This window comes from Sceloporus occidentalis, unplaced genomic scaffold, assembly GCF_023333645.1.
Source record: "Sceloporus occidentalis isolate IW3139 unplaced genomic scaffold, rSceOcc1.0.p SCAF_10, whole genome shotgun sequence".
NCBI classification, from domain to species: domain Eukaryota; kingdom Metazoa; phylum Chordata; class Lepidosauria; order Squamata; family Phrynosomatidae; genus Sceloporus; species Sceloporus occidentalis.
The window spans coordinates 1,423,678-1,438,368 of NW_028316990.1; the positions used below are offsets into that span (position 1 = coordinate 1,423,678).

The 14,691-nt window shown below is 40.9% G+C and overlaps 1 protein-coding gene across 1 annotated transcript; it reads left to right on the forward strand.

Moving 5' to 3' along the window:
- Positions 1-3,103: 3,103 nt before the first annotated feature.
- LOC149305734 (nuclear envelope phosphatase-regulatory subunit 1-like) lies at positions 3,104-12,545 on the forward strand. The gene is made up of 6 exons (XM_089540913.1): positions 3,104-3,232; positions 5,216-5,287; positions 6,535-6,608; positions 8,702-8,811; positions 9,942-9,996; positions 10,658-12,545. Exons 1-6 carry the CDS (start codon positions 3,208-3,210, stop codon positions 10,697-10,699), a joined length of 378 nt encoding a protein of 125 aa, XP_089397039.1. The 5' UTR covers positions 3,104-3,207; the 3' UTR covers positions 10,700-12,545.
- Positions 12,546-14,691: the final 2,146 nt, after the last annotated feature.

The following is a 14,691-nucleotide window of genomic DNA, read 5'->3' on the forward strand; positions in this document are numbered from 1 at the left end:
CGCCAGGTTTAGTCGCAGCAGCCAAGGAGGCCTACTCGAGGCCTAGTCGGTTGCCTAGGCGACGGGGCGCCTGCTGCTGCTGCTGCTGCTGCTGCTGCCCTGAAAGCCTAGTACTGTAATGGCCTCTGAGGGGAGTACAAGCACATAATCCCCAAGGAGCCTTCTTGTCAGCCACGCAGCAAAGGACGGCAATGTCCCAAATCCACAAAAACAAAACAAAACACAGGGATGCCCACATGAACAAAAGTAGCCATGGCGCAAGGTTACCGTTAAAGGATTGTAAGACCCAAAATCCACAGAAATGCAGGGACTGATCCCATGAACCAAAGTCAAGGCGCAAGGTTTCAATGCTTTTGAAGAAGCCCAGGGGCTGAATAGATTGTGATAAAACACGCATATCTTTATAGGGATTGCTATGTGTTGGAAGTTTTTGAAGAAGATCGGGTCTGAACTGGTTACAGTTAAAGGATTATAACATCCCAAAATCCACAAACACAGAGACAACCAAATGCACAAAAGTCACAGTGTAAGGTTTCGAAACTTTTGAAGAAGTCAGGGGCTGAACTGGTTACTATAATGGACAGTAACACCCCAAATCCACAAAACAGAGATACTTTTATGGGGCCAACCCAAATGCACCAAATACATTTTGCAAGGTTTCAAAGCTTGTGAAGAAGCCAAGAGCTAAACTGGATACAAGAATGTACAGTAACACCCAAAATCCACAAAACAAGGATATCTTCATGAGGCCAGACAAATGCATAGAAGGCATTTCCGAAGTGAAGTCAAAGGCTTTCATGGCCGGCATCCATAGTTATTTGTGCGTTTTTTGGGCTATGTGGCCATGTTCTAGATTTTCTTCCTGATGTTTCGCCAGCATCTGTGGCTGGCATCTTCAGAGATATGCACCTCCGAAGCTTTCTAAGCTCCACTGGCTTCGTCATCTGGCTGCTGTTGTTGTGTGCCTGCCTTTCAAGTCATTTCTAACCTATGGCAATCCTATCATGGTGTTTCCTTGGCGAGTTTCTTCAGAGGGGTTTTTGCTATCACCATCCTCTGAGGTTGAGAGAGTGTGGCTTGTGAGTTTCCATGGCTGAGCCAGGATTTGAACCCTGGTCTCTTGAGGCATCATAGCCCAGTGATCAAACCACTACATCGAGATGGCTGTCTTCATCAGGCAAAGGTGTTAAAAATCCCACAGGAGAAGAAGATACCTATAGAAGACTAAGAATGGGCAGGGAGGGCAGCGATGAACTAGACAGGATCGTAAAGTGCAAAGATATAACACTGAACACTAAAGTTAGCATTGCTCAAGCCACTGTATTCCCCATTGCCTTGTGTGGATGCGAGAGCTGGACAGTGAAGACAGCAGATAGGAAGAAAAGCAATTAATGTGAGATGTGGTGCTGGAAAAGAGTGCTGAGGATCCCATGGGAGGCCAAAAAGACAAACCAATGGGTCCTTTATCAGATCAAGCTGGAAATCTCCCTGGGAGCCAAGAGGCTATTGTACTTCGGCCACATCATGAGAAGGAATAAGGCACTGGAAAAGACAATAATGCTAGCAGAGGTAAACATTAGTAGAAAAAGAGGAAGACCGCGTGCTAGATGGATTATTAGGGAGGCCATGGGTCTGAATTTGCAGGACGAGTCCTGAGAGTTTATCACACGACGGGAGCAATTTCTCTTAATTTCGAATGAAAAGAAAGTGGGGCCAGAACGCATTCACCTGAATTCTCTATTTCAGCGAATTTACGTGAATTGGAACTGCGTTCGGACTGACTTCCCATTGCCCAAAAATAGCTTACCATTGCCTGAAATTGCGTGTGATTACCTCTCACGCAATAACATGATTGCGTTTGGACTGATGGCCCATTGCCCAAAATTGCGTGTGGTAGTCTATCACGCAATAACATTAAACCCCATGATTGCGTTCAGATTGCCATTGGATTATACTTCCAATTTCCCTTGTCTGATAACGTCCTTGAAGATGTCTCATCCACAGGGTCCCCATGAGTCGAGAACAACAAATATATATATATACATGACGATGCTATAGTCACAGGTCAGCATTGTGTCAAGTTGGTGTTGCTACTCCAGGTGTTTTTTTCTGAGGCAGCAGGAGTGAAGGCAAAACTGGAGCATTGCCCCACCTCATAATAAGAGTTCTGCTCACCTTCACATTTCTATCTTTGCAGGCTGAGACAGAGAGCCTGCAAAACTGGGGGTCATAAAAACTTTATAAAAGGAAATGTATGCAGGCATTATAGGAATCTGGCGTTCTAAATTTTAAAAAGACCTTAGTACAGCAACATCCACAATCCACAAAACCGTGCTACGTTTTTGGGGTCTACCAAAATGCATCACCATATCTTGCAAGCTTTCGAGGCTACAAGTCTAGGATTGCCATAATTGTCCACTAAAACCCGGGACAAAACAAGTCCCAGAATTCCACAGCACTGAGCCAGGGCAGTTAAAGCAGCGTTAAACTGGATTATTTTCTGCAGTGCTCAGGCAGCCTAGGCCTCCTAGCTCCGTTTTCGGCCAAGAAACAGTGGTCCAAAACACACGGCACAAATAATCCAGTTTGAGACCACTTTAACTGCTGTGGCTTAGTGCTAGGGAATTCTGGGAATTATAGTACTGTGAGACATTCAGCCTTCTCTGTCAGAGAGCCCTGGTGCCAGAATAAAATACAATTCCTAGAATTCCCTAACACTGAACCAGGGCAGTTATTTACTTATTTTATTTTATTTATTTTATTATTTACTTATTTTATTTTATTTATTTAATTATATTATTTAGTTAGTTAGTTAAAGCGGTCTCAAACTGGATTATTTCTGCAGTGTGTTTTGGACCAGTGGCAACAAAAGAGTGTTAAATAATTCTGGAATCCTCCTTAAGGGGCAGCAGCGCTTCCAAGCCGCGCATGCGCACTGCGCTTCGCCCTTTCCCTTAACCTCTCTTCTTCGGCTTCTTGCCCACAAAGCGTTCTGTCCAATCAGAGCGAGGCTTGTGGGGAGAGGCGCGCCGCGGGAGACGCGCTGTCCAATAGGAAGCCGCGTTGATTGTTATTGACGGGAAGGAAGTTGGAGAGAGCTGACGTCGAAGCAGCACCAGCAGAAGCTCCATTGGCTTTGACTATGTAGTTGGGGCCCTTGCTCTGGGCTGAGAGGTCTTTGCTTATTGTAACTCCATTTCCTTCGCAATGAACTCCCTGGAGCAGGCAGAAGGTAACTGGGGAGAAAGGGGTCTCTTCTGGGGGGTTAAATGATCCTAGTGGCCTCACTCTCTGTATGGAAAAATGACCCTTTTCTTCCTTATCAACCCACCCTCCTTTCATTTTCCTCAAAGCCCTCTTAATAGCTTACAAGGCAACAGGCTGCATCCACACTGGAGAAATAACCCGGTTTGACACCGCTTTAAATGCCCTGGCTCAAGCCTCTGCTTTGCTCTGGGTCCACAACAGACTCCAACTCCCAGAAGTCCATAGCCTTGAGCCAGGGCAGTTAAAGTGGTGTCAAAGCAGGTTATTTCTCCAGTGTGGATGCAGCCTCAGAGAGACGGGGAGCGAGGCGGAAGCAACAGGAATTTGCACCCTCCAGTATTACGTATTAATATTATTCTAAGATACAGCCATGTTGGTTTGCGGAATCCGTCTGCAGAGGGACCTTCGAGCCCCTTTGAGACTCACTGAAATAAAGAAGTTGGCAGCAGGAGCTAGAAAAGTCTGATATGTCTGATATAAGTCTGACATTCATCTGAGGAAGGAGACTGAAGTCTGCGAAAGCTCATACTGCCAACTTCTTTCTTTAGTTAGTCTCAGAGGTGCCACAAGATAGAATCATAGGTCTCTCAACATAGTGGGCACTGCTCCAGAGACTAGGACCCAGTGGAGCAATGAATGCAAGCTCCAGGAAAAGAGATTCCGCCTCAACATTAAGAGGAACGTCCTGACAGTAAGAGTGGAAGACACTCCTTCCTCGGAGTGTAATGGAGTCTCCCTCCTTGGAGGTCTTTAAACAGGGGCTGGATGGCCATCTGTCAGTGGGAGTGCTTTGATTGAGAGTTCCTGCATGGCAGAATGGGGTTGGACTGGATCAGGGCCCTTGTGGTCTCTTCCAACTCTTTCAGTGAGTCTCAAAAGAGCTAGAAGATCCTTCTGCAGACTGATTCCGCAAACGAACATGGCTATATCTTAGATTCTATTCTATGATTCTATGTAGCTTCTTGGGGCCCCAGGGCTCTCTGACAGAGAAGGCTCAGTGTCTCCCATTCCCAGGATTCACTAGCCTTGAGCCAGGGTGCTTAAAGGGGTCTCAAACTGCAGGAGTTCTGCAGAATGTTTTGGACCCTAGCCTGACCCTCCTCTTCATCCTCACAACGGCCCTGTTAAGTAGCATTGTTGGTGTGAGAGACTGTGTGGGTTTATGAGAATATGTAGCCTAAGGTCACCCTGTTTGCATGGTAAAATGGGGATTTCTTTCACCAAAATACACTATCCATTGTATCACATTGGCTGTCAGTGTTTAAAGGCTGTAAGCATTTGGGCGGGCAGTATTCTTTTATTATCCCTTATTACCTGCAACTGAGGGTCTCCATCACATTTATCTCACCTCTTTAGCCTAATAAATGCTTTTGCTCTGTAGTAGAATTCAAAGACATAGCCATGTTAGTCTGTGGAATCAGTACATGGAGAGATCTTGTAGCACCTTTGAGACCCACTGAAAGAAAGAAGTTGGCAGCAGGAGCTTTTATAGTCTACTTCCTCACATCTGTAATATGTGCACGTTGTTGTGATTGGGAAAAGGCTTCTTTCAATTCAGTTACCAATTTAGTTTAGATTTAGCAGAAGTGTGTGTGTGTGTGTGTGTGTGTGTGTGTATTGAGTGATACCATTTATAGACATTCTGGCTCTGGCAGAAGAATTAATTGGGCAGGTAAATGGATTGAATATGTCATTTGGTCAAGAATTGTAGGGTGGTGGAACACATGCCTAGAAAGATCCCAGATTCAGTACTGGCATCTAAGAATAAGACAAGGATCTCTAATAGTTCATATAGTAAACAGGGGAAAGAGAAATTTAGACATGCCTCAGAGGACGTTTAACTGCTTTCCTTCTCATTGGAAGAAACTGAGGGGTATACAAAAGAAAAAAATCCACAAATTCTAGAATGTTTTGTCTGCCATGCTTCTCAGCCGTCTCTCTCTTTCAGATCTCAAGGCTTTTGAAAGAAGGCTTACTGAATATATAGCTTGTTTGCAACCAGCTACTGGACGGTGGAGAAGTAAGTTACAGGGTCTCCAACCACATTAGAAATGTGTCTCCAAAGTGCTGGGAGCAATTTTTACCAAGATAGTTTACAGGGACTAATTTTTTTTAACAATCATTTAACAATATCCGTTTTATAATACTATATAAAATAATGGCCACTTTTGCACATCTCTTGGTGCATGAGGATATGGTAGTGGTGCTCTTAGTTTGAGGCTTTCTTCAGTTTTTGTGTATCGTAATACGCATTACTATGATGTGTAAAGATGGCCAGTGCCAGCAAAATTGTAACATGGTATTGTGATTCTTCAGTATATAAAATGAAACCTAGCAACTGTATATACTGGACTATAAGTCGACCTCATGTATAAGTCAAGGGCAAGTTTGGGGGCCAAAATTATGGATTTTGCTATGACCCATGGATATGTCAAGGGTAAAACTAAGGCGCATATAGCAAAGGATCTAAAGGATGAAGCAAAGTAAAACAATGTCAAAGAACTTACAGAATTCCAGCAGGCATAACTCTATGCGTTTAGTCTTAAGGATGGATGAGAGAATACAGAGGGTAAATGCTTCCAGGACAGATTATGCTCCTGCTTTTCACCAGGGGATGGTTCTTCTTTTAAATGAGAGTTAAGATACTGTTCTTACAGTGACCGGTGGATAAGTCGAATAAGTTTTTTTGGGTCAATTTTTTTACCTAAATGTCTGGACTTATACATGAGTATATTCAGTATGCTACACTAACATTCCATATAAGAATGCCTGCAACATTCTGTATAAGAAAACAAAACAATGGGGTATTGCCAAAGAGGACTATAAAACAAAGGTGTTTTTGATTTCTGGATGGAGTAATTTTTTGAACTGAAGGAATGATAATGGCAATTTTATTTATTTATTTAAGTTTAATAAGACGTTTGGAGAGAATGATTTAATAAAACGAGTTCACATTCTGGATTTCTCTCAGCTAGTAGATGCTGCATTATAGTGGCACTCTACTGAATACTTACAAGAAGCGTCTCTTTGGCTTAGAGTTTATTAACATTTTAAATTAATTCATTAAAAGATTGCACTCTGCCAGTGTTACCTGTTGAGGTGTGTTCCTGTGTAAGTGCTTTTAAAATAAAGAGAAAGGCACATGTAGCACAGTTTCACAGAATACATGTTCCTTCTTACATACTGGCTACAACTTTGGCTGTTCTGTACATTATCCACTGTATGCTCAGCAATTACATTTCTTCTAACATTTTCAATTTTTGTTAGTAATTCTTATAGTGGTATCAGTCTGTACAGCAACAGGTGCATGGAACTGGCTAATAGATCCTGAAACACAGAAGGTAGGCAATATATTTCTTATATAGCTGAAATCCTATATTCCCATTTATTTGAACTTGTATTGCAGTATCTGTACTGTACTATATGTTCATGCCTTGTGTTCAGTGTATGTTACTAAGTTTTGTGTACCCGTGGAAAATTTCAACACGTCTCCTTGCGTTGAATCTGCATGTTGGGGTCAGTATCAGTCATGGAAATCTATGATCAGTGAGGGATAGAAGATTATTTGGGTGACAAACAGGAAGCTAACAATATTTGACTACATCATATTTTTGGGCTCATTAGGCTATAGTTTATAGTTTAATCACTGATGTGATCTTAAGGCTATATCTTTCTGCCTGGTTTGTTTTTTGTATGGATCCCTTTGCCTAACCTTCAAGGTTTCATGAAAAAAAAGTCAGATTAGATGGCCTGTTTTGACTAAGATAATATAAAGTAGAGAACTTTGTATAATAGCAGCTTCTTTTACCGTCTGTCATTCTATCCTTGCTTTCCCATTTCTCCAAATAAGAAATGAGTAATCTGTGACCTTCGGTTTAATTTCACGCAGCTTTTGACATGATTTTAAAAGCTGTTTTCAGATGCTAGTACTGATATTTGGAGTGTGTTCTCCTCCACTGGGAAAGAAGGGAGAAAAAGGAAGCAGAGTAAGAAAAAGCCAAGATCCTATACACTTTCAATATCAGCCAGTGTAGTTATGGTGGATCATGGGAATATAGCAAATTCTACAATGGGCACCAGGGCCTTAAGTTGTGCAATGCTTAAATAGCTCCCTACCTATCAAACCCAAAGTGGGAAAGGACTTGTGTAAATGTATATGCAGAATGATTGGCTTATACTAGGTATTCCACTTATATAGTGTATGAAAAAAGTGCAGCTGCTTGCTCAAGGCTAGACACTCAAGTTGGAATCTGGCCAAACGATGGAGCAATTTTACCTTCTCTTAGCTCTGGCCCTTCCTACCCACAGCATGCAAACCCTCTCCTGACCAGTTATTCCCAGAAGAAAGCAACCCTCTTGTGAACAAAGGTTGGCCAATGTGTTCTCAGAAGTCCTGCATGGCAGGGGGTTGGAATGGATGGTCCTTGTGGTTTGTGATTCCCTCTAATGTCTTTTCTCTTGGGTATACAAAAAGATACTAAATGTTAACAAGACTAGATGCCAAAACATTTTATGTCATGTCAAATAACTTTGGGGGGTGGGTTGGAATGCAGAATTTATTGTTAATTACTGTCAAGTTGACCTAGACTTTTGGTCACACTATAAATGAGGGGCCTTGTAGTAATAATAACAATAATAATAATAATAATAATAATAAATTTATTTATATCCAGCCCCTCTATGAAATGCAATTGGGGCAGCTTACAACATTAAAATGTACATTCCCAAATCATCATTCCCACCCCCCTTAAAATGCAGTTAAACAAATTAGAATTAAAACATAGTTAAAATTCACAAATACCGATAAACAGTGGCTATAGCAAGGTCGGATCAGAAGCTGGATTTCCTTTTTTGGTGGCCAGGAATTTATTCAGGAAAGGCCTGCCGGAAGAGATCCGTCTTAATGGCTTTCTTAAAGCTGTTTAGGGTCTCATCTGGCAGGCTGTTCCATAATCTGGGAGCGATAGCCGAAAAGGTCCTATGGATGGTTAAATAAAATCTTGTTTATAGAGGCTGTAACAAATTCCTCCCAAAGGAATTCCTCCTCCTGCTTGGGTCTTGTACATTCAAGACTGTGCTTCCTTGATTGAGTCAATCCATCTCTAAGGGATGCAGAATACCACTTGTTTTATGATCATATTAATGTATTTGAAGATAACATTTTGCCTTCAGTTTGTTAGTCAGTGCTGTAAGCAAAACAGAACATTGGGTTTCTTCCATTTTTTAATAGAATGGGAAAAGAAGAATGTTAAAATCTGGCATGTAGATGTAAAAGCGTGCCTCTCCCCATGCAACACCACCACCCTGGCAGACATCAGTGAATCTTAAATATCTACTGCTAATGAGCATTGTGCTCTGAAGAATTACAATACTTTCGTTTCATGATCATCTGTTGAAAAAGGTATATTTTGACAATTGTTTGGTTCCCTTCTAGGTATCTTTTCTCACATCTTTGTGGAATCATCCATTCTTCACAATTAGCTGTATTACTCTGATAGGCTTATTTTTTGCTGGAATACATAAAAGAGTGGTGGCACCCTCGATGTATCCTTTTCATAGTGTTTTACTTAGAAAACTATGTGTATTAGACACTGTTATTTTTTTTTAACCATGTTCACACAGGCTGTAATTTCAGCATAAGAAGTCTTTATGTGTGCAGAGCCTCTGACCTGCAGGCTACATGTAATTCACTGACTGCTCCACAGACCTTGGCTGACTTTTGTGTTGTTAACTGCTATCAAGTTGACTTCAATTTACAACAACCCTATAAAGAGACACCTCCAAATCACCCTGTCATCAACAGGCCTATTCTAACTGTGCAAACTGTGCATTATTGTATTTTCTAGTGAGTCATCTTCTCATGATATGTCCAAAGTACTGTACCATAGTCTCAGTTTAGTCATCTTGGCTTCTAAGGAGAGTTCAGCCTTGATTTGCTCTAGGACCCATTTATTTGACTTTTCGGTGGTCCAGGGTATCCACAGAACTGTCCTCCAGTCCTACCTTTCAAATGAGTTGATTCACTTTCTGTCCTTGGTCCCATTTCCCCTCTTTGTCAGCTATTGCCTCTGGATCAGCTCAGTAATGGGGAAATGCAGAGAGAGATGGTGATGCAGGAAGAAGACTACTTTCCCATCTAGCACCATGAGTTTGTTTCATTCTGTGAGAAGGCGGGAAAGACCCTTCCTTACTGTGCAAAATGGGAACACAGTGAACTGGTAAGACAGAAAGAGGGATATTTTCCTTCCTGCCAGTTTGTCTTTCTCTTCTCTTTATCCCCAAGAGAATGAGGAGAGATAAACAAATACGGGGCGGTGAAGCTGGTGTGAGAGTATGCTGCTTTGGCTACACCAGCATGGCTACAGTTTGATATCCCGCCCACGCATAGCTCCTGGAATACTGCCCATAAATGAATGCCACCAGCCTTTAAGGCTAATAGAGCCAGCTATCCTTCCGTACATTCTCAGAGTGTCTTTCCTTTAATACTAGTTACTGGCCATGGACTCAAAACATCCAGAGAGATAGAGAGAAAATACTTACTCTGCTTTACGGTAATCCCAGTTGAAGTACCTGTATCGGTTTGTTTTGTTGATGTAATAGAGATGCATGTCAGTTTTTGTTTCAGCTAGTTTAATGTCCAAGTCTGTAATGTTTCTTTGACATATTATGTACAGCATAGCAGCTCGATGTCGGACGGTCTTGGCAGAATACAACATGTCTTGTGATGATGTAAGTGACTTTGGTTTCCATGGCTGAATGTGTTACGTTCTGGAGCTGGAAATAGAACTGCACTGTGGGAAAGGGCAGTTGTTCTGCTTTGCAGGTTTAACAGATCACTCCATCTTTTCCCCTTTCTGTGCAGCATCCATTCCTTAAAGTCTTTTTCCTAACAATTGGCATTATATGCTCCTGGTGTCCACCTCTCCATTGTTGGGAGTGGGATATAGGATTATACATTCTGCATGTGAAGGAAGGTTTTGAGTGTATTCACCTATATAGTGATCCATTTAAATGATGTGGCCTCCACACATATAATGTTAAGAGTGTAACCTGTTTCATATCCCTTACCTTACATAAAATGTCAGGATCTTACTATGGAATGGAAGAGCACCTATGGTGGATATGTTGCATGTGGTGGTTTGAACTGCTGGGCACCAATTCTGGCAAAACCTTCATTTGGATTTTTTATCCAGAGGGTTGGGAAATTAAGGTGGTAAGAGATATATAATGCTACTCATTCTTGACCTCTCAGATTTATAGCTATTATTAATAAACTCTGGGCTAGATTTCTAATCATTAAATGGGACAAGTGGAAAGCAATTGTTTGTTTTTTGATAATGATATAATCACAAAGCTGCTGTAAAGTAAAAGTAGTTTCTTTCCTCCACAGACTGGAAAGCTAATATTGAAACCCCGGCTTCATGTCCAGTAACACATGGTTTACCTTGAACGCTGTCTGCTGTCATGCAAACATGAAAAAAAGACTTTTCGTCAGTGTAGTGAAGCCAAATAGGACTGCGTGGTATGCTCAGTTGTGAGTGAAGGTGTCTTAATGGGTGAGAGCAGACATAGGAAACATCTACTACAGTGGCTCAGAATCGTCTTGCCTTCTCTTCTGTGTCCCTTCATGGTCTTTTTTCCCCCTTAACAGTATTGATACCCCTTCAACACCACCGGAAATGCAGAATATAAGGTTCACTTGTTTTTATAATGTAGAAATCACTGTAAATAGGAAATTGAACCAGTATTTGAAGAAGTACTTAAATTTGCCATTCACACTGCTTTTACCTGTACAATTATTTATTAATCATGGCTCATCCCATCCTCCACCACCACCAAAGCCCTGTCTTCATGACAGACTTCTTTGTACATGTTAGTTTAATTTTGTCACATAGGATACAGTGGTCTCATTCACACGAATAAGCCAGAACTTGCATCTTACATTGTTCATGAGCAAGTGTGTTGGTGCAACTTGTCTTGTCACTTCCATTTGTCTTATCTTGCCAACATGAGTGGCTCAATTACTGGGATCTTACCAGGAGGAAAAAGCTTAGCTCTCTGGGACTTGGGTTTTGTCACTCTCTTAACAAGCCAGGATATAAGTTGGTTTCTGCATCGTACCCTGTTTTGGATTGACTAGATTTTGCATTCAGATATGTAAGTACAATGCATTGTGTCTGAAATTTACACTGTGATTGTTTCCCCATGAAACTAGTATTGCTCAACTTGAAATTATACTATAAAGGAAAGTGCCACAAGTGTATTTATACTTAAGGTTGACTTAGGCTGTGTCCTACTTGGGTCTAGTGAAGACATAATGCTCCTTGACTACCCAAACATTAGGGGGAAATTGGGAGTATCCTACAGGCTTACATTATCTTTCCCCTCTTACATGAAACCTTCAAGTTTTTTTCATTTCCTTTGGTAGGTTTGTTAACCATGCTTCTTCCCAAACCATTTTCAAATTCTCTTCTAATCATGGTCACTAACTTATATTTTGAGGCTACCTTTGGTTAACAGAAGTTCCAACAGAGCAATACAGTAACTGCAAAGGAGTGGCTGGCACCCTGAGGAATGTGTGAGCCTGCAGCATACTCAGAACATATTTCAAGTGATCAGGCACTGTTACATTTGCCCTAAACCTATGAGGCCCTGTTGAAATTTGGCTATATTTTTCAGGACTAAAAAAAAAGCATGTCAAAAGCATGCTGGCCTTTGGGCTAAAGTCTAGATCCTTAAATGGCTTCAACATGGAATTTATTAAATGGAGATAGCTGGAAGTGTCCTGAAAAAAATTACATTGTACAGAGTATAGAAAACTCATTTTGAAAGGTGTGTTCCCCCAAAAAGTACCATTTCCAAGCTCTGGCAGAAAGAAAAAACAATCTGAATTTCCCCTTGTTACATGAAAGTGTTAAACAAAAATAGTGGCTGTTGTAGACAGTATGATTCTGAAATATTGACAAAGAAGAATTTTAAATCTATGATGTGCCTTTTTAAAAAAATGCTTCAAGCTATTTTAATTAGTATAAAACTTTAAGAGCACAAAAGGATTAGTGGTGTATGGCCTGTCATATTACAAGCCCGAATTAACGGGAAGATTATTTCTTAAGAGGTCCTGGAAACCAAAACTGCACTTGTGTCAATTTTGTTTGATCATAGCAATAAAACCATGTGCTCTTTGAGTCTTTTACATATCTCTTGTTTCATCACTGTTTTAAGTTGCTATATGTTTTGCAGACAATGTGTATCCAATAAATTTTTTATTTATAATGGTATCTTTGGCATTTAACAAAAATCAAATATTTAAGTGTTGCGTGTGAAAAAAAAATAACTATTTGCTTTCCATCACTTGGAGATCAGTGGGAGCCCCATAGTTTCTTCCTTTTTAAAAAATGCAACAACTCATGGGAGGGGAACACATATGTGTTGATTTTGTGTGCCTTCATTCCTGATTTATGCTGACCCTAAGACAAACCTATCACAGGGTTTTCTTATCCAGATTTCTTCAGGGGGGGTTGTCTTTGCTCTGCTCTGAGGCTGAGAAAGTGTCACTTGCCCAAGGTCACCCAGCGGGTTTCCATGACCAAACAGGGATTTGACCTAGTCCATTGTTCAAACCACTCTATCACACTAGCTCTCTATACATGTTGTATTGGTACTAAATTTGTGGTTTTACAAATTGTTTATTTCTGTTGAATGTAATGCCTTTTTTGATAACTAGCAACAGAGAAGCTCGTAATCGCTCAGGGACTAGTCCAGACATGCCTGGGTCGCACTCGCTTCCGGTAATTGAGGCAACCTCATTTAGGCATCCTTGCAGTCTGAACATTTTAAACTGAGACATCTAATGGAGAAGGAGACCTCAGGACGTAATGGGAAACGATTCTTGATCAAGGCATGACACCGAACAACCTGAAAGATAAAAAATATCGAGTCCAGTTTATCAAGACTGACTGCAGCTACTCACCTGCATAATACGGTATACAAGACTTTTGCATTATAATATTCTATTGGGAGAAACAACTTGTTTTTCATATTAATCTGTTCAGCATATCATTGAAACAAAAATGAAGGCTGTAATCCTAGGTACGCTTTCCTGAGAGCAAGCCTCATTGCATATGGGGAGAATTATTTAGTAACAGTGAATAGGATTGCACAGTAAGATACAGTCCTGGGAGGCATGTGGTCGCATGGGATTCTTTTGTAGTGTGAAAAGAAATAACCTAAAATGGGAGTTGCGGAAACTTCTGAATAATTTCAGCATAAGAGGTTGAAAATATAGCAAATGTTGACTGGTAAGATTAAAGCAATACTCATCTTTAACTCCAATATTTTAGAAAAATAACTCAGAGGGGGGATCTTAAGAGTAAAAAAAAATCAAAATGTAAATCCAAGCTTTCAGATATTTGGATGGGTTAGTTAAAACTAGACTAGTTACAACTGAATTATAAAGGTAAAACTAACCAAAATTTAGAATGGACCTATGGTTTTTTTAATCCTTGCAGTTTAAAAGAGCCAGAGTGCAACGTACATTTTTCAGTTCCGCTGAAAGGAATGACAGCGATAGAAGACTCTGCTTAGAAATGATTTTCTGTACTTAAAAATATACTTCTTATACCGACCTACCTGTTGAACAAGTCGTATTACAGTCAATTTAGGAATTTTGGCAGTGGTAAGGGAAGAATCATAGAATCATAGAGTTAGAAGAGACCACAAGGGCCATCTAGTCCAATCCCATTCTGCCATGCAGGAAATCTAAATCAAAGCATCCCCGACAGATGGCCATCCAACCTCTGTTTAAAGACCTTTAAGGAAGGAGACTCCACCACAATCCGAGGGAGTGTATTTCACTGTCAAACAGCCCTTACTGTCAGGAAGTTCTTCCTAATGTTGAGGTGGAATCTTTTTTCCTTTAGCTTGCATCCATTGCTCCGGGTCCTGTTCTCTGGAGCAGCAGAAAACAAGTTTGCTCCCTCCTCAATATGACATCCCTTCAAATATTTAAACAGGGCTATCATATCACCTCTTAACCTTCTCTTCTCCAGGCTAAACATCCCCAGCTCCCTAAGTCGTTCCTCATAGGGCATGGTTTCCAGACCCTAAGAGATGTGTCTTAGGCCTCATACAGACAGTCCAAAATAAAGCTGCTTCAGGTCACTTTGGAAGTTTTAATGATGCATGTGTACTAAGAGTCCAGATGCTGCGCCGAAACCATGATCCAGTACTAAGGGCTGGAGTGCAGCTTTGGTGCAACTTCTGGACTCTTAGTACACATGCATCATTTAAACAGCATACCTCCAAAGTGACTTGAAGCAACTTTATTTTGGCCTGTCTGTATGGGGCCTAGGTTTTGTATTCTGGAGCAGGGCAATAGTAGTCCCTGAATTTTCCTTCTTTCCAAAATAAGTAAAAGAACAATGT

Bases quoted from the DNA above. Each gene is read 5' to 3' on its own strand.
- LOC149305734 (XM_089540913.1), top strand. From the start codon at position 3,208: ATGAACTCCCTGGAGCAGGCAGAAG. The intron at 5,288-6,534 runs GTAAGTTACAGG...AATTTTTGTTAG, and splicing joins AGCTACTGGACGGTGGAGAA to TAATTCTTATAGTGGTATCA. The intron at 8,812-9,941 runs GTATCCTTTTCA...TATTATGTACAG, and splicing joins AGAGTGGTGGCACCCTCGAT to CATAGCAGCTCGATGTCGGA.